The sequence below is a fragment of the Neopsephotus bourkii genome, unplaced genomic scaffold (assembly GCF_033783945.1).
Source record: "Neopsephotus bourkii isolate Nb327-2 ecotype Australia unplaced genomic scaffold, CSIRO-AGI_Nbou_v1 NB_1825, whole genome shotgun sequence".
Taxonomy (NCBI): Eukaryota; Metazoa; Chordata; class Aves; order Psittaciformes; family Psittacidae; genus Neopsephotus; species Neopsephotus bourkii.
Window position 1 is genome coordinate 5,024,100 of NW_026902298.1, and position 25,658 is coordinate 5,049,757.

Below are 25,658 nucleotides of genomic sequence, written 5' to 3' on the forward strand. Positions count from 1 at the left end.
ATGACTTAATTCCAGTATTTCAGTGATGGGCACATACAATCAGACTTTCCCAAAACCAAATCCCTGATTCTTATTCAGAAAATGACATAATCCATGACATTTTGACCTTTTCCTGTTTTCTACACAGAAAACAGAGTGTTGCTTGACACAGACGCCCTTGCGGCACTACCTCTCCTCTCATTCTAAAAAGCATCTCCAGCTTTTTTGGGATGATGCAACCCACCATTTTCCTAAAGCTCATCAAAGCAACTGCAAGACCCCCACTGGATTGTGCACACTAGAACTGTTACAAAGGCTTGTGCATGCTATGGTTAAAATTGAGGACCTCTGCATTTCCCAAGGTGGTGTTTTCCTGAGTTAATGGAAGCAGAGGGTGGGAGAAGCCTCTTGACACAAGTGCTATGGAGAGAGGAAGAACAGAGGACTATGTGACACACGGCTGAGGATGTTTCCAGTGATCTAAAAGTTAAAGCACATCTCTGGATGAAGGCTAAGGGTATGCAGAGAGGAAGAGATGATCTGAAAGCTCAGCGCCCACTATTCTTCAATGAAGAGAGAGATTAATTAAAGATTAATGAAAGCATCAATGCATCCACCTCCAACAGACAATGATACTTCACTATCAGGTGGAGACCCTTTGCCAAGTTGCACCTCAGCCACGTTTTTAAACTCTCCTTGGGGACACTGAGTTTTTCTCAGAAGTATGCACCAAAGAGTTCCAAGTGCTTAAGCAATCAAAAAGAATAATGCCACAGCTGAAGCTTCACATTCTTATGAAATGTTTTTTGTTAATTATGTTGCTATGACAGAACACAAGGAAAACACAGCACTTGTGTCTTCTCTGCAGAGACTTTGCCATTCATTCCTCATGAACACGACTGAAAATACAGGCAGGGTATATTCAATGGAAGTTGGCATTCGCCATCTTCATCTGTTCCAAAGAGCACATCCTGGAAGCATCTCACGCCTCATGAGGGACAATAACATACCCTGCTCCCAGTCACTGAAGAATATGTTTCTATAAAGCTACAGAAACACGAAGGGCATGTCCATACCCTCATCTAACCACACTACTGAGACTGCACTCAAGAGTCAGACCAGTTCACTGTCTACACAACTGACCCTCAAATATGACAGGTCTGAGCTCCAACCTGGAAAGTATACACAGGCAGCTCACCCAGATGCAACTTGCTTTCACCTCACATTGCAGCCTCAGTCTCAAAGCCCTTGACTTTCCCTGATGCCGAAGTGCACCTTTAGGCTGATTCAGCACCATTCAAAGATGTGATGGCCAACGTTCTTACATGGCTTGCTTATGATTACAGATAATGAATCACTGCTGTGTTCCTCCTTAAAACAGTTTTCATCTTTGCGTTAAACCTCGCCTCTTCCCAGCGGCTTGCAGAGCTGCTGTGCAGCATTCCTAGCCAGGCTGCACCGAGTGCAGCTCAGAACACAGTCTACTCTATATACTGTATGGTATTTTGCATTTCTCTCAGATTATTGTAGGGAGAAGAAAAGGCTCAGAGGCATTATTTATTCAATTCAGAAGAAACCTGTTATCACTGTGTTACACTTCTAACATGCGAACACCACTACACAGCACCAGGAGGACATCTGTTATCCCTGAAAAAGAAATGACATGCTCTTCTGAAATCAAAAGATATGCCCTGCTGTCGATGAATATATTCTTGGCTACAGCACAAGGAGGGAGTTTTCACTTTTCCTCCCTCAGTTCTCATCCAAGTTTCTTCCCCAGGGTTATAGAGTATGAGATGAGCAATGTGACCTTGCAATGACAGCATCCTAATGTGGGACTAGTGCACCAAAAGCAGTGCAGCAGTGTCTCTCTTCTCCGTGTTGCTGTGTACACTAGACATTTTTGTAACACTGCTTCTCATCCTCAAGGCTGTCCTTACCTAGGGTCAGCAGCAATGAATACAGAATTTATTTATTGAACTGTCAAAGCTCCTTCCTGCTAGCACACAGAACTGTTCACTCCAGTATTTTGGTGAAAAGGAGTTAAAAGGTAAAGCCATTCCCGATCCCAAAGCTGCAGAAGCAGATGTTTTTTTGAAACAGGTTAACTCAAAAGAGTCAGTGGTGGATTTATTTCAAACAAATTGCTTATTTCCAGGGTATTTGCTGAAATATACTACTTTTCTTCACCACTTTAGCACTGAGTTCTGCAGAGAAAGGTAATGTCTTTGCAGCATATGTTGGTTCTCAAACCCCACGGAGACTTTGCACCTAGACAATAGGGTTTGATTTTAATTTCTTCTTCCCCTTTGCTCCCAGGTTCAGAATATTCCATCCTGTTAATTTCTGGCATTCACCATCCCCTCCTGCCCTCCTTGGTTTGCTCCTCAGTTGGCAGCAGTTTACCTGATGCTTCAGGAGCTACTATTGACTTCTCCTTTCCTGGAGTAACAGTACAGATCATAAGGAGGAAGATGCAGATTTTGGGCTTTGGGATGGACAGATTTTGCTAGGAAGAAGCAGACAGCAACTAAATACTTTTTGTAAGGTCTGACATCCTCAGAAATCCCAGGCCTCTGCTGAGAGGCAATCTACAATTGGGATGCGTGGTTCTGCACCTTTCTCTGTGCCACTGCAGTAATGGGACAGATCCTTTGCTGTTGGAACAGCTCCAGGAGCTGTCTCTCACAAATAGGATCCTTCTAGAGAATATAAAACTTCAGGCACAGCAAACCTTGAGCATGTCCCACAAGTTCAGAGACATTCATAACATCAGAGGAAGGGAGCATTCCTCAGTACCAAAACAGATCCCATCCCTCTTACAACATGGATGATACAAACTAGCAGGATACTAAACCTTCACAAATACTCCTTCATCTCTTTAAGGAGCACCATTTGTTGAGCAAAATCTTTGTGTAAGAGCATCTCTTATACATTTCACTGCATCAGAAGACTAAGGGTTCAACCCTAAAAGACGCTGGCTAATTAATCTACTGTATCTACAAAGGATATTCCAGAGTTTCTGGGATTTACTATGCTCATTACAGGCACTGAAATATCAGGTGCTTTATGGGAATGAAGATTCTCATTTCATCTCCATGCTTTTCACCACTGCATCACTATAGTGGCCTTAATGAAACACATCAGCAGCAGAGACACCACAAACCCCAAATTACCATTCACAGTTGAGTCATCAGCTGTATTATATATATACTGAAAAATGTATGTTCATTGCAGAAAAGCTCAGTTCAGCACAGGCACAAGTGGCATTTTGATTAAACCTTGCTGTTATATCCTCTTTGTTAAAACAATATAGACTGGTTTTATTTGTGAGGGGTGGAAATCTGCAGACAAATCAGATACATAATCCAGAGAAGAACAGATCCAGCTTGTCTTAACTGGCATGTTTATGAAATGACTGCCAGGCTGAAGTGAAAATGAATCTCCCTAGAAGCCCTTTTATTCTTCAAACAAGTAAACACTGCATTTTAATAACTATGTCTCTTCTCTGACTTAAGGGACTTGAACTGCTAGAGGCAATGACTAGTTAGCCTCCTGCCTGCTTCTCCAAGCAACGTCATGCAGTTTGAAACTAACCTGGTGCGTTAGTGCGGAGAAGAGGCTTTTCTCTTAGGCTGCTGTTCTAAAAGCAAATCTCTTTACCAAAACATTACTTCTCTGTCCTGTTATAGCTGAATTCGTGTTCTCAGCACAGCTGGTCTGCCACTTGTATTATTTGCCCCTTCTCGGCCAATTCCAAATCACTTTCTCACGTATGTACTAGAAGCATTAGAAGCAAAGGGATGACTGTGCACTTGCCTGCACTGGCTGCAAAGTGTGCTTATATCAGACTGTGCATGGATGCAAGTATATATAGTACTTCCTTTACCCGCAGGGCACATCAGCTAATAAGATAGATGAAGATCTGCAACCAAAGGGAATGATCGGGATTCAGTGTTGAGGGAGAAAACCCATCATGAGGATGCAGTGGGTGCATGGTGCTTTCATGCACATCTTCACATCAGGCTAGTGTGGGCAGGTGTCTTTAGACAGAGAGAGGGTTTATCTCTTTCCCCTTTAGAGCCACTGTTCTCTGTTGTGGCAAAACAATAGTAATTTCTCATAAAAATGGATCTGGCTTAAACTTCCTATACTAAACAGTGCCATCATCAGCTAGGAGTCTGTGGTATGCACTGGTGACTTCTCCCCAGCCCATGCTCAAGCTGTATGCTGTGATCTCTCATGCTCCTTTCAGTTCCGCCTCTAAGAAGAGCAGATAAAAGATAAAGGAAGAACTCACATGCTATTAGTGTCATACACTGAAATAGGGAATTGTTACTCCAAACTCAGGGCTGGAATAATCATCATGGTGGGATTGGGTTGAAGTAGGGTAGGACGGGTGGGTGGGATGAAGTCCTTCAGACTTCAGAGGTGAAGGTCACCACTGTATGAAGGCTGGATTCCTATTGCAGGGAATGGGTCTAGTTTCCATCATGGCATTAAAACTGGTTTGAAGAAAAGTCCTGAAACATTTATGATGAATAAAACACAAAGTTCCCCACTAAGCACTCAGGGGACAGCAGTTTTGTGGCAGACTGAGTGAGAAGTGGCAGAACATAGTGAGATCCTTCCCCTGCCAGCAGGACACTTACGACAGACTCACTTGCAGGACTCAGTGTAAAGCGTAAAGAGATGTTCAATTATGTAAATCTGGTTGATCTGTATATGTGAAATTAAGTGCTGCCAGCATTCACTTACTTGTCTGGCACCGAGTTATATTTTCATGAACACTTGGCTTACAGATGAAAAAGCTAGGGAGTTTAAGATAGTGCTCAGATCAGTTTTGTAAGCTGGAGGCATGCTCAGGAGCAGCAAGGACAATGCAGCCTGTAGAAAGACGTTTATCGTAACATCTACCACTCCTGAAGCCAAGTCACAGTCACTAATACAGCTCAAGGAGAGGATAAAAAGCAGCTGAAGGTTTTAGCCTTTCCCAAGCTCACCCTCACCTAGTCTAGGAATTACTCATATCAATAGAAAGGTTTACACAATATAAAACACAAATACAGTTGCATTATCAATTAGATCTTTCCACTGTGGGTGCTCCGAACTGATCCCAAAATGTTAATTAAGCCTCGCAATGGTCCAGAAAGGCTGACAGTCACAAGCCAGTTTTACATGTGGTGAGGGTGAGGGCTGAGGCTGGCACAGGACAAAGGCAGAAAGAAGAGACCTTGCCTCTGCTTATATCTTGCTCTGACAGCACTGCCTAATGTAATAACAGGCATTTAACATGCCTACACGCAGCATCAGCATCTGCTACAATGAAGATCAAGAGCACAGTGGTAGTATTACTATGTTAATTATAAAGTGCTACCTATACAGGAGCTGAGCCAGGAAAAACGATCTGTTCTAGCACAGAGCTAACTACAAAACAAGCTGCTCATTATATGGTAATGGAACCGATATCTAGGAGATGTGAAACCACAAACAGCATCATGATTGCATGACTCTAAACTGTATTTAAAAAACATTAGATACCAGATCCTAAAACAACAGGAAAAAGATCATTGTCTGGTTGTGGTTAATAGATGCAGTCATGATTTCAATCATGCCTTAAACTAACTCCCAGCAAACAAAAAAGCCTGCAATATCAGCAATATCCAATATCTATTTTGCTATCAGTGTTATCTTTGTTAAAATAACCCATGCAGGAAGTATTAGAAATAAATCTTAACGATTAAAGAGGGTCTAACTTTTTTGCTGCATACCTCCAGCTTTACAATGGATGAACAAGATCCAATGGGAAAATTATGATCCTTCCAGCCTCAAAAAAAAACATTTAAAACCAGTAGCTGCAATGTAGGCTCCCATCTCACACTGCATTTCTGATTTGGCTTCTCCCTCCTAGGCTACTTTAAGAATGCTCATCAATAGGAATAGGTCCATGTCTGGCTCTCTCCTTCCCCCCTGAATCTCAAATAGGGCAAAGCCAGAGCTAAAAACTTCAGTGCAAAGTCCAGCCACCAAGGAACACATCCCCAGTGTGGCTTCACTGCTGCACCTCCACTGCAGGCAACTCCTGAGCAGGAGCTGCCAAGGCAAAGACCAACCTCACGTTCACCACTTGCACATACAACACGTCTATACACCACCTACTAGAAAAATGCTTTCCTCTGAACACTGATACTGACACTTGCATATCCCTGTACAGAGTTTGTGCTGTGAGCTGAAAATTAGTGTCTTTCTTACTAAGATAAAAAAAGGTCTTCATTGGGAAGATGTAAACCAAATCAAATGCACTGTGCTAAATACAGGGGAACCACAGGCATGAGAGATGCTGAGCCATCTTGCGTCTGCATGTGCTGCAAACACCAGAGGGTGTTGCTCCCAAGCTCCTCCTGGAAATTAAGGGTAAGACTTTCTGCATGTGCAAAGTGATGCTGCTCTAGATGCACTAAAATGGTGCATATTTATGCCAGCTTTAGTGTCTGACTCCTGCTTAAACGCCCTCTTCTCAACAAAATAAGGAAAAGGAGGTAAAGAAGAAATAAAGGAAGCTGGATTGGCTACTTGACAGAGGAAAAAGAAGCTGCTCCTCAGAACCAAAAGGTATAAAGTGCCTGTTTTAACCTCTAGCCCTTCCATGGCAACTATGAGCAGCGTGGAAAACAGCATGTGAAGGAGACAGGAAGGAGAGCTTAAATTTGGATGTTTCAGATCCTCCCCTTTGGAACATACTCAAATTCCACTGCAGCTCCTGCAAGATTTCTATCTATCTGCTCCAGAGGGCTTCATTATTACTCTGCTGTAGACCTGGCCTGATCCTGCTTGCAGTGACATCAATGCAAACAAGTGTGACTCCAGTGGTGATACCCAAAGAATCAGTCTCTGGGACCTCTAGAATTGGATTTCAACCTGCTTTGTTGTAAAATAGTAAGTAAGAGCATCTGAATGCTTGAAGTATTTGACATTCAAGGCACATGAGTGCAGAACAAGTACAACTTCCATGCTGAGCTCCTGGTATAATAAAGCATCATATCCTGTCTGCTCCTGTTAATCTCTTTTCTTGCTTCATCTTTCTGGCTGCATAAATCACACCTATTTTGCAAACTCACTGAATGCTGAATCAATGCAAGATACAGAGTTCTCCATGTACAGTTGTTTGCTTGCAAAAAGGCTGTAATTTACAGCATGGTGAAGTCTGCTCACAGGTGCTACACACTTGTGCTCACTTTTGCATAGGCTAACATACATCATTTCCCATACTCCACCATCTCTTCAGTTTCGGGTTGGAGTATTCACATACACTACAGAAGTAGACTAGGAGAGCAACACTCTATATTTTCAATACAGAATCCCTATTCTGCAATGTATAAAATCTTTAATATGGGGTGTTTTCACCCCAAAGCCATGAGATTTGTATACCAACAAAAGCAATAGTCTTTGTAATACACTATGTCTTGCCATTTGGATTAACCTGGGTTTGGTTTACTGATCCAGCTTCAGAGGACTGAAATGGAAGAAGTTCAAACATTCCACAGATTCTTCTTCCATCTGCTTTTAAAGCAACTGTGTCTCTCCCCAACTTCTGCAATATTTAATTAACAGAAACAACTCCAAAGAATCACTGCTGGCTGCCACAAATATTGTGTGAGTGCATCTGAGTTTGAGCATAAGCACTTACTATTTGTTGGTATACTGCTGAGTCCATCATTTTCCAAAGTCTTAAATAGTCATAAATAAGCAAATCTGTGCTATTCTTTGGTACATTTCTGTCTGTTTAAACCACAGCTGAACTTTTAAGTTGTACAAACAAAAAATTGCACTTTTCTCTTCCAGAGGGTCTTGCTAGTCCAACAGGCTTTCAGCTGAAGGATTCCTTATTATACTCAAACCTTGTCCCATAAGAGTTGCTGCTGTTGCTCAGTTTATGAAGTATCTTAGAGATTTTGTTTGGTCCACAACAGAAAACTCCAATGGTCTTCCTGTAAAAACAAAAAAACAAACCCAAAGAAAAAAGTTATGACATTGCAAATAAACAGTAAATTTTGATGATAAACAGAACTGGATTCCGGTCTCACTGAGTTAAGCCAACTATTCACAGATTTTAAGGTGAGAACAACCCACTAGACCATGTAGCTAGTATTGCTGAAGCCATCTCATCTCTCTCAAGTATCCCCATAAAAAGCCTTACTATATATTTAAGACAACTCTTAGAAAAAAAGTGCTTCATCTTAGTCGCAACCAAGTTAAAACACCAAGTTATGAAAAATTACTTTACTTTTTAGCATGATTTATCACTTTTCTTGGTTAAAAAATATGTCTCACCATAATGACTTCACCAGTGCAAGTCATGATTTCCACCAGCAAAAGATTTAGTCACTAGTGGTGATTCCTTACACTAATGAAAACAGTGTGCTACTAACCCATGATTATTCCTGGCAGCAGCAGAATAATTTTACTGCTTCAGTTTCACATTAGCATGCAGTCTTTCCTTCAACAGCTAGATCAGAAAGTCTTAAATCCAAACACAGAACATGATCCTTGTTCATCATCCACAGCTATCAGCCCAGGTTCATTAGTTAACCTGACTTTTTTCATACCACTCCACTGACAACAGCTCTTTGCTCTCTGGTCACCTTAATCACAGGTTTTAAGTCAGACTCACAGCATCTAAGGGCTCTGAACAGCAGCCAGCATCAGAACAGGGCACATCCATATCAGGACTGAGCCATTAGTGATATTCATCATCTCCCTTCTTTTGGAAGATGAGGAGAAGGGAAAGGAAGGAGCAGAGATAGAGGATGCGGTGCTGTCTCTTCTACATCATGAAAAAAAAAAGTGAATTACATTCTTTATTTTCCTGCTGAAATTGTGCCACTACAGAGAAGGATCTTAAAGATTTACTGGGATGGAAAGAGAGCACACAAGAGGGAACATAGCTCTAGTTATTGTGATCTGCAGCACTCACTAAGAGGCTGGAGGCTCGAGTTCTGGTCCTTTTCTCCAGGACTCTTTCAGTATTTTATCTAGTAGCAACTTAATATAAAATACTTTAGCACATGCAGGATAATCAAATGCAGTTTAAAGCTGCCTGCGTCCATATTTGGTTATCGAAGGGAACTAACACATATAGGAGGAAATCTCTGATGCATACTGTCCTGTGTACGTGCCTGATGTTAGGCAGCAGCTCTAATAGCATGGCAATCCACACTGTACCAGTGCACAGCAACACTGGCTTGGAATAATTGAGGACCCAAACATCAAACAGCATCACAAAGTTACACAGGTAATTGCAATGATGTTCTTGTGCAGGCACCTTGCAATGCTGACTTCCATTGCCTTCTATCACATCATCTCCCATATCAATCCATGGTAAATATTCATCACTCGTACTTTTCTCACCCTTATGTGTATCTATTAAACTTTCCTGTCCTGGCAATACTCCTCTTAAACGTAAGGGGTGCTGTGCTGGTGAGACCACTGCTGCTCATTGCTCTCAAATAAGATGCCTGAATATCCTCTACTCTGTGCACAGTGGAGAAAAAGGATACATGAGCTCCCAGTATGAATCTCTCTTCTACTGTGTATCTGACTGAGAGAATCAATGTTGTTGGGGTTTTTTTCATTAGTTTGGTTAGTACAGACAACTAATAAGACCAAAAGTGTTTGCCTCTCTCCTTTTCATTAGATATATATAGCCACTAATGCACAGGCACATCTGAGCAGCACATACTACTAATGTGTTCCCATCCCAGCAACATCCTTCCAAGGTACACAGACTATTTGGCTAATTAGCAGAATCTCAGAAAGCTTAAATGATTTGCCTAAGGTCACACAAGAGACCTGAAACCCAGCTGAGCCACGGCCTGATGGTGAGCCAGATGCTCTCAACTTCATTCATGGGACATGCACCATCAGCATCTCTTCTGGACATATCACAGAATCACAGACTGGTTTAGGTAAGAAGGGACCTTAAAGCTCATCCAGTTCCAACCCCCTGCCACAGGCAGAGACACCTTCCACTAGACCAGGATGCTCCAAGCCCCATCCAACCTAGCCTTGAACACTGCCAGGGATGGGGCATCCATGTACCACAACCCTCCACGTACAACTTGCCTCTCACTTGCCTCCCCACTTCCCTCCTTGCAGACACTCTCCTTCCTCCCTGCCTCATGTGGCTCCTGGGGCTGTGACAGAAGCAGGCAGGCGGCTGACAGCTGAAGAGCTACTACATGGAGTAGCACACTACTATCCTGAGCTGATGGGCTTTAACTGTGTTTGGGTCAATGGCTCACTCACTTTGTTGCTCAGATAAAAATGGGCAGCTAGGGAGCCTTATATCGGAAAATCTTAATAACATCAACATGTTTATAATTAGGGAAAGTATGTTATAGGTCACTCCTTGTAATAAACATTAATACAGGGTTTTACTCATTCAGAGCAATAAGGAAACAACTTCTCAGTGTTCCTATGGGATGAGCAGGTCAGCATTTATTCTTACATCTCTTTTACGATCAGCAGGAGGTGAGGGAGACGTGAAATATTTTGCTACTCAGAGAGTAAGAGTCAGAACTTCAGATATTCCAGTTTCAAACCCCACATTTATTCTTAGGGAGAGCTTTCTCCTTTGAAGTGCATGAGAAATGTACCGTGGCACTCCATGCCTTTCTCTCCTACAGATATATACGTCTTTTTCTAGGTCAGTATCCATCTGGAAAAAAAAGCCCACATCCATTTGACCAATTCAAAACTGAGAAAGTGTGGCAGCCAAGGCATGGTGTAAGCCTTCCAACCAGGATAAGGCTGAACAGGAACAAGGCTGCTGCTCCACTCCCAGAAAGACAGCGCAAAACCCAAGACCGGTAATTTATTATATAAATTATTATATATTTCTATACATTATATACATATTTATATGAATTATATATATTTATACAAATTATTATACTATTATATAAACTATCCCAGTGTCCGCCACTGGGCCTGCGGGTGTCATATAGAATATCAACAGTAGATGGCATGCATCTGCTCCTCTTACTCCAGAGGAAAGACTCGGGAACCTGATACTGGGTTGTCCCATGTCCCGCTCTGAAGGTCTGGCAAGGCTCAGACACTGACAAATGCACTTTGCTTGCTTGGGACCCAAACAGCAACAATTAACAAACCACAAGCCAATGACATGGCTAAACCGAGGAGAGGTTTGCCAGCTGCATGTTTATTTATGCTCAGCTTTTACTAAAATAATAAGATATAAAGTGGAAAATATCGTGGCTGCCCACAGATAAGCCCAAGGGGATGGCTGCAAAGACATGCGAAAGCCTGAACACCCGCACCAGATGTTCGGAACAACTGGGAGACCAGGAAACTGAACTATAGAGAAGACATGAAGTTCCCAACTCCTTCAGAGACATAGGGGGAATATTTACCTACAACAGGTAAGTTTCTGTGGGACAGCTGAGTTACACGTTGCACTGCTGTCTATCACGTTGCATGTAACTACATTTATAGATAAGAACCTTGATACAGGAAAGGGCAAGGAAGCCTACATCTTAGCAAGCTGCAGGATAATCAAGAGTCAGAACACTATTTCAGGTACTGAAAGACACTTTGCTTGCAAACGGTAGCTCAGTTTTAAAGACCTGATATGAAAATGCAGAGAAAAGGGTACCTGAAGTCTAATTAGGAGTAATGCGATGGAAAGCACAAAAGAAAAACCATCTATGACTGCCACTAATGGCTTCATCTATATTACGTGCTCTTACAGCCTTGCACATAAGTGGCAGAAACCTCATCATTTTCAACTTTTAAAACTGCATTCACACAGTTAAACAAAAAAGACATTAAAAGGGAGCATAAAAGATCAACAGTCCTCTATGCAGAGGACTGAGCCAGACAGTCAGCTTGCTTCTCTGACCTATTTCTCTTATTTTCCCACCATTCTTTACTATAAAACCCTTCTCTGAGTGATACTTGTTTCCACAGTGTGAGGATCCTACTAGGGATGTCTCTCCATAGTAGCTTTTGGGGCATTTTGCAAAGCACCCCATCCACAACATCCTCTAGGACCTGAATCTAGGATACAGTGCTAGCAGCTTATTCTGCCAACTGATACCTACTAGCACCCAGTATTTCCCAAGAGCCAGGGCTCAGTGTCCCCATGGCATATCCAGGCTCAGAAGAGAAGAGTCAATGGGCAGATGTTCACTTTGGAAGTGCAACAGAGGACAAGAAGTTCTTGAGGGAAAGTTCTGCAGGAGACCATGAGAGCACCTCTCAACCTGGTGCTCAGATTGCTATCAATAGCTACTGAAGGTGGTTTACTCCCATTCCACTGACTTTGCCCAGGAGTGGATCAGGGAAGATTCACACAATCCCTTCTATCAGATCAGCTTTTAAGGCAGAAAACTGCCAGCTGGGGGTAAAATAACCAACAAAGCTGGACCTGGACAAAGATTCTGCAGTCTAACTGCATATCTTCTTTGGTTTACAACTGTCTTGTTTCAGATCATACTATGTTTGCTTAGCACAGTGAAAAGGCACTGCCAGGTCTTAACAAAGAGTAAAAAGTGACAGGAATCTCCAAAGGCAATATATCCTCTGAATAAAAACAATACAAGTGAGTCAGATTCTTCCTTGTGTATTTTGTTTGCAAACCAGCACTATAAATCATGACAATTATAGGAGAAATCAACAGTTTTAAAACTTGCAACTTTATCTATAAAACCAACATATGCTGCAAGCAAGATATTGTCACAGACAGAAATGTATCTCCATGCAGTGAGATGGAAATCTATTACTTGTATTTTCCAGGCCACTGAACAACCTAGCTGTATGGAAAGATTAACTGTTCTGAGTGCAAAAACCACAAGTTTCAGTTTGTACAGGGTATCTCTCACAGTCAAATAGTAGCTACTTTCAACAACACCAGCTTAAACACTACAATCTAAGATAAAACCCAAAAATACTTTCATACAAGCACAGAAACAGATAAGCAAACTGCGGCATCCTTCAAGCAGGCTGGTACTTACCGCCTGTTACACTTTGCTATTTCATCAAAAAGTAGCTTCCACCGGGGTCGTCCGATCAAAAGCCTTGAGTTTAAAGCTTGGTATTTTTCACCAATTATTTTCTGCAAGAAACAGAGAAACATTCCATTCTGCCTGATTTGCAAATTGCCTCATATCACCCAGGGCTCCCATTCCTGACATTGGCTGACTTACCATATCGCTGAGATGTAAAATCTGAGCACAAGTATCAGACAGTTGTGATTAAAACTGCAGCCATTTCATGCATGACTACCTCTGCTCACTGCCTTCTCAATGGCTCTCCTTGGTGTTCATTATACATTGTTCCTCATGCAGCCGCTCATTAATCTCCCCATTACTTTTAAACCAATTTATTTAAGCCATAAAACAATAACCACGCTCCTATTATTCATTCCCTCATTGGCTTTTAATGCTAAGCTGGAAGAAACACTGCTGATACAAAATTCATACTTCTGTCTGAAGTCTTTTTTCCTAACTTTGTACAAGTAACTATTAAGATGACTACGTCTGAAAAAGTAACAAGGGAAATCTTACATTTCTCCCTAAGAGTAGTTTGCCAGCTGTTTAGAGCTGCTGTAACAGCAGAAAGCAGCCAAAAACTGCTCCCTGGATGGAATGTGACCCATTCCAGTGATGCTCACTCACCAGGCTGGGGATAAGGTCAAATGCCCTTCCCTTGCAGGGCACTGCCCTTCCTTGTTTTTTTTTTTTTATCCTAATATGATAAAAAGGCAGATAAAATTTACATCTTCTCTAGGCCACATATTCACTCCACTGCTGAACAACCTGAAACAGTGCTCATACAAATGCAGCGTCTTGGCTAATTCATGCTCCGTTCGCCTTTTATATTCAGGAGGCATTTGATGAAGGATGGGCTTTGCTCCCTGTTGTCACACAGTCATGCTGCTTCTGAGCAAAGGGAGCATGAAGTGAAACTGTCCTAATCCTGGTAGCAGTCAGCACTTAGGGCTAGTACCAGAGAACACACTGCTGTATGGCAATGGAGAGTTGAGTTTAAGTCCCCCCTGAGAAATCATGAGCAGCATTATGGTTCATGCCAGTTTTGTTCAATAGCCACAAAAGAAAAGTTACTTTAGACTTAAAACAAAGTTGACTTAAATAAATTCAGTAGCTGCTTGATACACAATATTAGAAAACTTGCTTTGAGTTGTCTATTATTACAATATTGCTGTGTCATCACAATGAAGCCCGGCATTGAACATGCTAGGTTCATGAACTGGGTATCTTCAAGCACCCCATTTCAATTGACATATATCCTTCAGGCATTAAATCTGTGGGACAATGTTCATAACTGCTGTAGCTACAACATCATTTAGACTTTGGATAGTGTTCCTACCAGAGCTGTGAATGCTGTGCTATCTCCACCTGATACCAGGCAGATCAAAATCCTTTGGGCATGGTTTCTCACTGCATTTCATGTTTTGTAGTTATTGTTAGGTTTGGCTTTGAGTACACTGCAGTCAATAGAAAGCTTTCAGACACAGCAGGGTGAAGAATCGGGCCCAGGCTCATGTGCTAAATAATGTAAAATGAAGATCATAAGCATAAACAGCTCCAGGAAATGACAAGAGTTGGAGAATTAGCTTAGCTCTGGGATTGACAGTTCAGCATAATTTCCAGTCTCATACATTAAGATATTTGAACTTTTATCTATGTTTGAGGCAAAGAAATACAAAGCACTTAAAAATAGCTAGTTTCTCTCAAAATATTTGTTTAAAAGGAAAATTTGAGCTTGTAAGCTCCAAGAACTTTCTGTTTTGATTCTCAGCCCAGAAATGATGTAGATTTCCCATCAAACACAGCCAACTGTCTGGTCTGTGACCTGGCCTGAAAGGACCTCTTTTCTAGAAAAGGAAGATATGGATTTCTGCCCACACCTAATCAAGTTACAGCTGCTAGACCAAATTCTCTTAATGCTGCAGGAATGGACTTGCTCTCTTGCCCTAGTAATGAATCAGTCACTTGAGTTTATGGCCTCATTTCCTGTTTTTACTATCTGCAGTAATTCCCTTTTGCCTCTGAGTGACAGTTTGCATTGTCTGCTACCCCAAGTTCCAGTTCTGTTTACAAACAGCATTTAGCCACATACCTGTATTCCATCTGTTTGACTGAGGTACAGCTGGATATTTATATAGTCTGGTCGATTCTCCTGCCAAAGCTGGGAGGATGATAAAAACAGCTAGTGAAATAATATCCCTTCTCTCAATGTAAGCGTAAAGTCACTTGTGCCCACTATGCTGAGGAATGCGGGTTTCCGTACCAGTGAAGTAAGCTTTTTAATGAAGAAGTTACACTTCCATAGCACCTCTTTGTGAACTCCAGAATGTTGCATATCATGCTGTGTACACAATATTATCTTAGGAAGCTACACTGCTCTTATATTGTAAAAACCCCTCCCTTCTCAATCTGTCTACCAGCCAAAAGGCTAAAGGCCACTCAAACTCCTCAACCTGTACTTTCTTCTTCCATCTCATAAGTTTCACAGGTAACTGTACAGACCACTGATACATGGCAGTGCTGTGCAATGAAATCCCGATGTCAGCTATACAATTGGTGTGAGTCTGAGTTAGGTATCCCAAGCAGAAGGACTGCTGGAGCTTGCTTGTTTTGAGCAAAGATGTCTTTCTCTATATCGTTGCATGGTGTGGACATACTTAACACTTATTGACAGTATCCCTCCCAAGCAAACCCCATTACCTTGTTATGCAACGTACAGAGCAGATCTGCAAACCAGCGGAAAGACTCAATGTCCCTGCACACCCAAATGAAGTAGAGTCTTCTGAGCTTGTAGCATTTCCAGCCGTCACTTGAAAACAAAATGTTTGGGCAATTAAAAATTGTCATTTTAAAAGGAAACATTAATTAAGATGCTTTATATTCGTTACTGGAAGCAAGAATTTCCCTTAGAAGCTAGCTGCTAAGTTGTTCTTCATCCTATGATGCATCCAACACTGAAATGACCTAAGGATGATCCTGAGAATATTAAATCCCTAGCACAGGGCTAATACCCTTCACAGATACTGCTTCTGCGTTAGGAAGTTGTCAGCTATACAGATGATTTAGGCAGCAAATACTGATTCATGCATCATCATCAAACTTCTATTGCAAAGCAGAGTAGACATCCTAAGTTCAAGTGTATTATGTCAATCCTTTATTAGGTTTACAAAGTAACCCATAAGAGGAAAATATTGACAAATGCACTAATGTCAGGACTTAATTCTGCCTTTATATTTGAAAGGCTCTGCTTGATTATAATTAATACTGTAGTGAAATCGCAAAGACCAAATTAAATCAGAGCTCCATTGTGTTAGGGAACTGTGTGATATATTACAGTCCTCAGAAGATGCTATTGGGTAAACTGTGGCCATGGGCAGATTCTGGCACTGCATCTGGAAAAAAAAGGACTCTTGTGTCAGATTTGTAACTTAAAAAGCACAACTATAGTGCAAAGGTAGGATTGAAATGAACTGGGAAAGAAACTACAAGTGAAAAAATAAATCCTGATGACTGATGAGTTCAAATAAAGCACAAATATCCAGGAAGTATCTTTTTAGCTGGCCAACGCTGCTTTCTGTTGTTCTGATCACTGAAACAGTGCACAGATGGTTTCCTCCTTTTCCTCCTAAAATAATTTTCAGGAAGATAAGGCCACAGGCTTTCGACTTCAAATGCTAGGAGGAGCCAACTGCAGTCAAAATGTTTCATGATACATGTATTACTTCAAACTCTAGTGTTGCCAGCATATCCAGCGAGGGTATAGTATCAATGGATCTACATAAATGATGGTTCCAAGCACTATCGTACCTCCCCATACATCTAATCTCCACTGTAAGACTGAGTAGCAAGGATGGAGACATTCTCAGGAGCATGGAGAGCCTGAGAACTCACCTTTCATGTCAGCTTCCCACAGAGAGAAAAAAAAAAGTGCTTTAAGACTGAGGAGACTTTAAGACTTGTCTTTTAAGTCCTGATTTCAGCTTTTTTATTTGTAAACTGTTGATCTGCAGAGCAGGACTTCCTCTCTTCTTCTGACTACCTATACTAAGATAAACCCTTAGGAAGGGTCACAATCTGGTCAGATGTGACAAGATAACTATGAGCAGTAACAGGGAAAATAAGTGCCTTTCAGCATAAAAAGGAATAAAAAGGAAGAGAAAAATGCAAGGCATTTTGCATTCAAATGCTGTAATTCACTAACAAAACTCTACTCTCCGTGATGAAACACTGCAGATAGACAAAGAAACTGTACTGCAAGACTTCATGAAACAAGATTTAAAATAGCACCTCAGACACATCCACTTGGGTCTACCTCCATTCATCAGAATACATTACACAATAAAGGTGCAATCCACCATTATAAACAAATCCATATGTATATAACACTTCTTGTGTGTTTCTATGTTATCACTGCCCATAATAATAGCCATTATTTACAGACACTTCTGCACGAAAGCTTTCCTTAATGAAGGTTGTATTTTCTTAAGAATAGGGCATAGGGTTCAACAGTTAAGGGCAGGAGGAGGAATTAAATTGTGCACATACAACAGGAACCCAACTGAGCAGGAAACAAATGACTGTGTCGACAGGCTGCTGCTGTCTCCCTCAGACCTGCCCTTGACACACCAGGACTGGTCCCGCTGATCTGCAGTGCTGGCATCATAAGGCACTTTGCATATTCATACCTGCCAAATTCTGCTTCTAAGCCAGGGCAAAGACAACAGGCAGATCATCCCCTAAATCAGAGCTTTGTTGATGTTTAAATACTGAGAAGGAAGGAGGCTGAGACCATTATTTTTTTCCCAGATTTACAGAATGATTTCTCTGTATATTGTACAGTGCAGAAGGGGAAGACTGGCTACAAAGGCTAGTTATGGCTTTATCCAGATAAATGGAATTTACAAAAGCTTCTGGACACTGACCTTCTATGGGTGTATCTATGCAAGTTCCTACAGCCTTTAATAATGCACTGGTAGAGGCAAACATCTCATTGCCTGCTGCTGGCCCATCATTATGCTCTGTGACATTTTTGCTAAAGGCATTTGTCAAGGATAATCCATCACAAGGAAAATGGTCATCTCATCCACCTGGGCCCCAGGCGTTCAGCAAAATGTACCCTCTTTTTGAGAGGATGATCAATACGCTCTCAGGAAAAGAAAACGAGGGAGCCCAAGATGGTCTTTGGGGACTGTAGCTCTATGAGACTTGTGGGGCTGATCATTTTTAGAAGCACTCAGCACTGTCAGGCCTAGCCCAGATCAAGGACAGAAGAATGTGCATATCATCTAAATTCTAGGCTTAAACCACTTTGGAGTTAGATAGAGCTGGCCATTGGAATGTTCTTCTTAGAACAAATGCTTCGGCTGTGCATTGTAAAACCCGCCCAAAGCCAGCTAGCCTTTGGCTGGATGTTTATACAGTGCCTATGAAACATGGGTGCTTACCCTATGACTGGAGCTTTTAGCCAACGCTCAAGCAAAAAAACCCAAATTAATAAAAACGTCAATTCAATCATAAAAGCAAGACTGTTTCACACAGGTTAGGATTTAGTGGGAATCGTGTTGCCAATGTGACAGAAACAAGAGGTGAAAGGTTTGGTCTGAATAGAACGTGAAAGGTTTAGGAAAAAGGCATACCTAAAATGTAAACTTTTAACATGGGGTTAAACATCTGAATGCTATCTGAATCCAAGCTTCCATTAAAACCTAAGCTTATACATTTTACAGACCAGGAGAGCTGGCCATGCATTCCCAGTAGAAAGAGTGTCACAACTTCCTAACTCTCAGAACCTCACTACCGTAGTCCATAGCCTCATATAACATGGGACAAGGGAACCAAGGCTGGCTGAAGGGCTGTGACTACATTACAGGCTAGGTTGGTGCCAGGATATGAAGGCTAGTGACACTGTCCTAGTTCAGGTGGATTACTGGCACAACTCTCCTACTACCCTTTAGGTCACACAGCCTGTAAGGTGTGATTTATGCTCTTCAAGGGACATCCCAGTCCTCTACCTCTCTCCAAGGAATCATTCACTTATGTTTTATTCACTTCCATTATGCTAACAGAAGTTTTCTAATATTCTGACCATCTTTCTAACATGCACTGCTATGGTAAATTGAGGGGAAATGTCTTTAAAAGGCTTAAGCTCACTTACAGCAGTGTGTTGAGCACTGATGCAAACGGTGTAACTCCAATACCTCCAGCCACGCAGAGGCTGACCTCGTAGTTCAGAGATTCCTCAAAGGGGCTTCCAAAAGGTCCATCCACATACAGTCTGCAGAAAAAAAAAACAAAAAACATTTTAGAAAAAGCTGCTAAAATAAGAGAGAGGGAAGAAAAATGATCTGGAATTAAAATCCTATGAAGCATTTGTTTCAATTTTTTTTTAGTCTTGGGATGCCAAATGCGAATGTCTTTTTCTTGGAAAGCTTTATGTGGAGACAAACCAATGCACAGGTGGTATGAAAAACTGCTATATAAAATCTTGTGGCACATTCCATGATTAGAAAAGCTAATTTTTTAATCAAACAAGTGGAGGTGACGAAATTACCACTGCCCTTTGTATCTGGTATTAAAGGACAAAGAAATTGCTGCACTGGAAACAATAACAACTTGGTGGTACATATGGAGGAAGAAAAAGAGTTTGGCTACTTCTGCCTAAGAGGTTCATCTCTTGAACATCAGAAGCAGCTGAGATGGACAAAGGGTTAAAAAAAACTATTTCTCCTGGCTTCTCATAATGTTTTTCAAAGGCATCCAGGGAATAAATAAGAGGTGACACATATCCATCCTGCAGTGCACAAGGGGAACAAATTAACATCTACTCCTTCACTTCATGTTCAGCACTTTGACTCATGCCCCTCATTATTGTAACAGTTTTGTCCACCTTTTTATAAAGATCATTTAGGAGACTGAGTCCCATTTCCAACCCAGTTCTAGAAGAGTACCTTTAGTCAAGGTCCATTCTGTGTACAAGTGGCTCACTGGATCACCACAATTGAGGTAACTGGTGAATACAGCAAAGCGTGTTGGGACTAGGTATTTTCTCACAGGTAGGCCGATTGAGACCAGCCTCTGGCCTGAGACCACAAGGAAACTCCAACATGTATTAGCTTTACACACACATATACTGGTACTATTACACAACTACATCTAATAAGCTTCTCCTTTATCACATCAGTCAGAGAATTAAAGGCAGAGATGTCTCTTTTCCCAGACAAAGTCTTCCAACCTTCACTGATTCTTTCTTTTAGAGGGCTGGATTTTAGCCATAACTCAAGATCCTAGTCTGATCTCATTTCGTTTAGTTTTGTGGTCTGACCCATGTCATCTTACTAGTCAAGACATCTTGTCTGGATGTCTTTGGCCAATATGGTCTTTTCTAGGAAATTTCTTCCAGACCTCTGTTATTGCTGACCTCTTGATGCTGCATATATTAGTCTCTTTATTCTACAGTGTCTTACAAGTACCTACTTTTTTATGAATATGGAGGCAAAAAGGCTGATTTTTAACTATGCCCTGTTTTACAAACTCCTTTTGTGGCTCTTGATGTCCTACCTGAAGAGAAAGGGAGACGACACTGGGCCAGCCACAGCCATCAACAGAAACTACTGGAAGAGCTGCAGTAGATGTTTTTAGGTAACCAATGATATTCGCAACTAAGCAAACCCCAGCCTAAGTATTATTTCTGTCTCTATTCTGAAGTAACTACAATATTCTTGGATATTCTCAAAGCTTTTCAACATCAGGTATGTTACTTCCAGCATGACGAGAATAATTGAAAAACAAATTCACCCTTAGGGCAGATAAGTTCATTTGCACAATGGGGCCAAGAAAAACTTAACTGCACATGTGCGTACAATATAAACAGAATGTTAAGTATCTTCTCATTAAAAGTTTCCTGTTACATGACACTTTATACCCTATTTGCTTAACATGAGTTTATTTTCCAATAATAAAATGATGCCACTGCTGAAGTCCCTGGTTTAAGAGATCTTCTTCATGTTGCACTGTCATTTAGCTGAGGAGGTAAAGCAGTATCTCTTATTTAAATAAGCAACAGGGGAAATGTAGAGAAAGAGGTTATTACTCCAAAATTAATCTTGTCTAGGGGACATTTTGAGAGAAGTCCACAAATGTTATGGGTCTCAGATGCATATCCCCACAGATCTAATTTGGGGATATCAGTGTAGTGTAAAAAGAAAAACAGCTAAGGGTAACAGGATAATGAAGATCAGCGAGTGAAGTCCATTGTCATTCCTGGCATACCTCTTACCCATGTGTTACCCTTATCAGATCCTGCCTAAGTGATGAAATCTGGAGAATCACTCCTACAGGTATAAAGGGCGTAAGAACAAGCCTGAGGGAAATTCCTTGCATTTTGCACAAGCAGCACTAACTTTCATTTGGATATATAAACTCAAAGCCAACATTCTGGGGGAAAAACACACAAAAAGAATATAAAATAAACTAGCAAAGCATATTTTTCCAGAAATTACTACAGTGGATGTGACAATAGCCATATACTGTTGGGGTGCCATGGGACTACACTTCAGCCTACTTGAGGACTATCTGAAGTATGTATTATGTTTATCTCAGAAAGGACTAAGCATTCCTGGAAAGCCTCAGTGCCACTGACTATCCCTGACAGAATCAGACCTGAAACATGCAAAACTGCCTCTGGTCACCACAAACCAGTCAGGCATGGTGAATAATTCTATGTCAGAAATGCAAGAAACAACCTTCAATTAAATATGTGTTTTGGTCAGATTACTCCAGTTTGTGGCCCATTAGCCCCATCTGGCTGGCAAAATATTTCTATGTATCTGCCGACTGTGTCTTCCTCTGAGGGAGAGAGGAACAGTTGTTTGGACATCAAATGCAGTGAGAGAAGCCAAGGGCCTCCTGCTGTGTCTGCATGTGGTCCAGCACAGAACAGCCAGAAGTCACCACTTCCAAGTGTGAGAAAGAGAAGTGGGGAAAAAGCTGGAGAAATATTGCTACTGCGTTAACCCACTCCACAAGACTGCCCAAAAAAACTCATTCTAAGGATATGATCTCCCTGGAAGATTCTGTTGGATGCCATAAACATGCACTATTTAACCCCGTTTTACTACGGGGATAATTTATAACTAAAAGAAATGTGGCTCTGATGTCTTAATGGAAGCACTCATTTAGGAACTGACCCTTTTATTCAAGTCAATGGAAGAAAGGAACCTCCTGATCTGTATCAAACAGCGCAGTGATGAACAGAGCAGAGATTGAGTCATGGACTTTTGCAGAGATTGCACAACTTGTGCTTTCTGTCATCATGTTCCTGCTTGCTTTTGGTAGTACTGAGAATTTTGCATAAACCCAGTTCATTTCTGCACATGAAATCTCAAAGTGTTCAATAAAAAGACAGACAACCCAAGGGGGTTAAAAGATGACTTTTTGTGTCTTGAGTTGTGACCCAGAAATACCACATAACCATGTTACGCTCTCCTATTCCCCAGCTTTAATTTAATTAACATGAAGGAAGGGAATGGAATTTTATTAAAAGTTTACAAATTCCCCCTTCAGGCAAACTTATTCAAGTAACGAGCTGTTCTTTCACATATATTCATTTCCAGTCTTAGGAGTGCTCTCAGTTATTCTGGCACAATTTCTTAGCTCACAAACAGGAAAAAAGCTCCTCAAAACAGAACATATCACACACACACACACACACAAAAATAATAAGCAGAACATATTCTTAAAAAGCATCTTACAGATAGCTGGTGAACATATTTTCTATTTAAGTCACATTCATATTCTAGATGCTGGGGTACAGAAATACCCCAGCAAGCACCAAGACTGCTTGCTCCAACCCTGGGAAATGAAACTGCACTAACATGGGGCTGTCCCTAAACCAAGACACACTGTCTCAGGAACACGGGCAGCTGTACTACTTTTGAGACCCAAGTTATAGAATCATGGAATCATAGAATGGTTTGGGTTGGAAAGGAACTTAACATCATCAAGGTCCAACCCCCTGCCATGGGCAGGGACACCTCACACTAGACCATGCTCCTCAAGGCTCTGTCCAACCTGGTCTTAAACACTGACAGGGATGGAGAATTTACCACTTCTCTGGGCCATCTGTTCCAGTTCCTCAGCACCCTCACAGTAAAGAACTTTTTCCTTGTATCTAACCTGAACTTCCCCTGTTTAAGTCATTACTTTCCATAAGGAACTGCACAGTGATGTGTGGAGACACTTGCTCACACCCCTGCTGGACTTGGGCCTCAATGCTATACTTTACTTGTAGGTGCCCTTAGAAAAGTTTAATGCTTATATTGTGCTTCATTACCCAACTGTAAATGCTGATGTTACCTTTTTCCCCCAGGCTCTCTGGGAGCTACTGTGAGACATTATCTGGGATGTTAGTGGAATAACAGATGGATCAGGGAGTTAACTCAAGAGCTCGTAGGAAATTTTAATTAAAGAAGTATCAGCATTTGCAAGCTGAGAAAAGTGCTTGGGTACAAAGTAGTGCACAGAGCACAGAAAGTGAAGTCCTACTCTAATGGAAGTTAAATCTTACCCATGTCAACAGAGTAAGGATTTCACCCAGCAGTATGATATTTTATATCCTTGGAGCAGTATGCAGTTTGTTACTAAGACCCAGGTGTGGGTGATCTTTGTATGAGCAAGACTAATCCTCGATACAGCCAAAAGAGATGCAATCAATACAGTTAATGGAGCCTAGAGAGAGCTTCAGGATGTGATGAATTGCTCTCTATGTCTACTGACTGTACTGAGTCAATCCAACAGGACCTTAGAAATCAGCATTCCTCTGGAACAGCAGCAGAAGGCCAAGCAGAACTGAAGTGGCAGTAGACACCCAGCCAGAGTTACCTGACTCCAGACCTAGATATCCACTGAGACAGCTGGAGCTTTGATAACTAGCTCACACACACACCTACAGCTGGAGCCAAATCCCTCCCCTGATTCCTCACAAAAAGCCCATGTCATTGACTTCAACAGGTTTTGGATAAAGTTCTCTAAAATCACAGTAAAAACAACTAAATAACCCCCCTCCCATGCTTGTTCTTCTCTTTAATTTGTCCTACTGAAACCAAAGTTCAGTACTGCCATGAAGAATATGGCCTGAGAACTCCAAGGAACAAAGTATATGATGGCTGAAACGATCTCCTTATGTTCTTATGCTGCTGCAACTCTTAATGCACCAGAGAGATGTTATCACCTCCCTCTGATAACCCACGATACCAGCCTCCACCTGCACATGATGAATATTCAAACAAGTGCCTTCATGTTCCTCCCACACTGCCCTTCAAGCCTGGGAGGAAATCTCTGTGAACATCTGTAGAGCTATTTCATTATCTCCCTTCAAATTCCTTCTTAAGACTTCTCTTTCCTCTAATACCTAAAAAACACACAATAAACCACAAGTTGACAGTAGTTAACCTGCTGATGTGCTTGCAGTTGCTCAGTTGTATTCTGGCCCAATACTGCCTGAATTTTGCTGTCTGATTGTATCCATCCATGTTGTCTGATATTCATAGAATAGTTAGGGTTGGAAAGGACCTTAAGATCAAGTTCTAACCCCCCTGCCATGGACAGGGACACCTCACACTAAACCATGTCATCCAAGGCCTCATCCAACCTGGCCTTGAACACTGCCAGGGATGGAGCATTCACAACTTCCTTGGGCAACCCATTCCAGTGCCTCACCACCCTTACAGTAAAGAACATCCTCCTTATATCCAACCTAAACTTCTAGTTTAAGCTGGTTTGGTCAGGATAGTCTCTGCTGTGTGACTCTCTGTATCAGGATGGCTTCTTGATGCATGACTGTTCCTTCAGGGCTCTAGGATAATAAATGTAAGTGAAGTTACTGGAAACCAATTCTGAAATTTGCATCAGAGGCAATCTTTCATATGGTAGGCTTGCACAAAGCAAAACTGACGACAGAAGTGTTCTAGGCCACTTTGAAGCCCCAGGCTCAATTCACAGCTTTTGGTAAGAACCTAGCTACAGCAAATTACACACTTATTTCTCAAAGAAGCTGTGCCTGGTACTACCAAAGTGTTTAAAGCTTTTTCCACTGCAAAAATCAAGACAGTTGCTTCTTCTTTTGAAGTCAACATACGACGCTTCATGCCATTATTTAAGCCTCAGTTAATAAGCGTATGCTGTGACACTATTTTTCCAGCGGTCTTGTGATTATTGACAGCGTTTCAGTACCAACAGCCTTTTGCAGATGAAGAACCAGCACTGAACAAAGCTCATCTTCCTTGGTTCGCATGGATTTCTGAAACTAAAATGGCTTTCAAGGTTTAAAAGTGTAACAAAATGGGACAGAGAGCATCTGAGACCAGATTCCGATGTGTTACCCTGCCATTGTGAAGGATGATGTTTTCATTTAAGAAAATGGCAGCCTCTTAGATGAGAAAGCCTGCAAAACCCAGTGGCTCCAATTAGCTTTATATACTATTCTGCACAAGATTGCAAAGGGTTATGATTCTAATTCAGATTTCATAAGAGACCCCACCTTTTTTTAACTGCTTGAGCTTCATTTCTGATTGAATTTTCACATTTTTTCCTTTGAACCCCCAGACCGAGTTA

At 41.4% G+C, this 25,658-nt stretch overlaps 1 protein-coding gene across 4 annotated transcripts in view; it reads right to left on the reverse strand.

The window, feature by feature from the left end:
* Nucleotides 1-7,551: 7,551 nt before the first annotated feature.
* NOX4 (NADPH oxidase 4) overlaps nucleotides 7,552-25,658 on the reverse strand; it is a 105,741-nt gene continuing 87,634 nt past the window's right edge. For all 4 annotated transcript variants that reach the window (XM_061343767.1, XM_061343769.1, XM_061343768.1 and 1 more), the window contains 5 exons: nucleotides 19,204-19,323; nucleotides 15,750-15,858; nucleotides 15,142-15,210; nucleotides 13,014-13,114; nucleotides 7,552-7,967 (listed from right to left, as the gene is read on the reverse strand). In XM_061343767.1, the coding sequence (XP_061199751.1) occupies nucleotides 7,847-7,967; nucleotides 13,014-13,114; nucleotides 15,142-15,210; nucleotides 15,750-15,858; nucleotides 19,204-19,323 (520 nt within the window). In that variant the 3' untranslated portion in view covers nucleotides 7,552-7,846. The remainder of the gene's footprint in view (nucleotides 7,968-13,013; nucleotides 13,115-15,141; nucleotides 15,211-15,749; nucleotides 15,859-19,203; nucleotides 19,324-25,658) is intronic.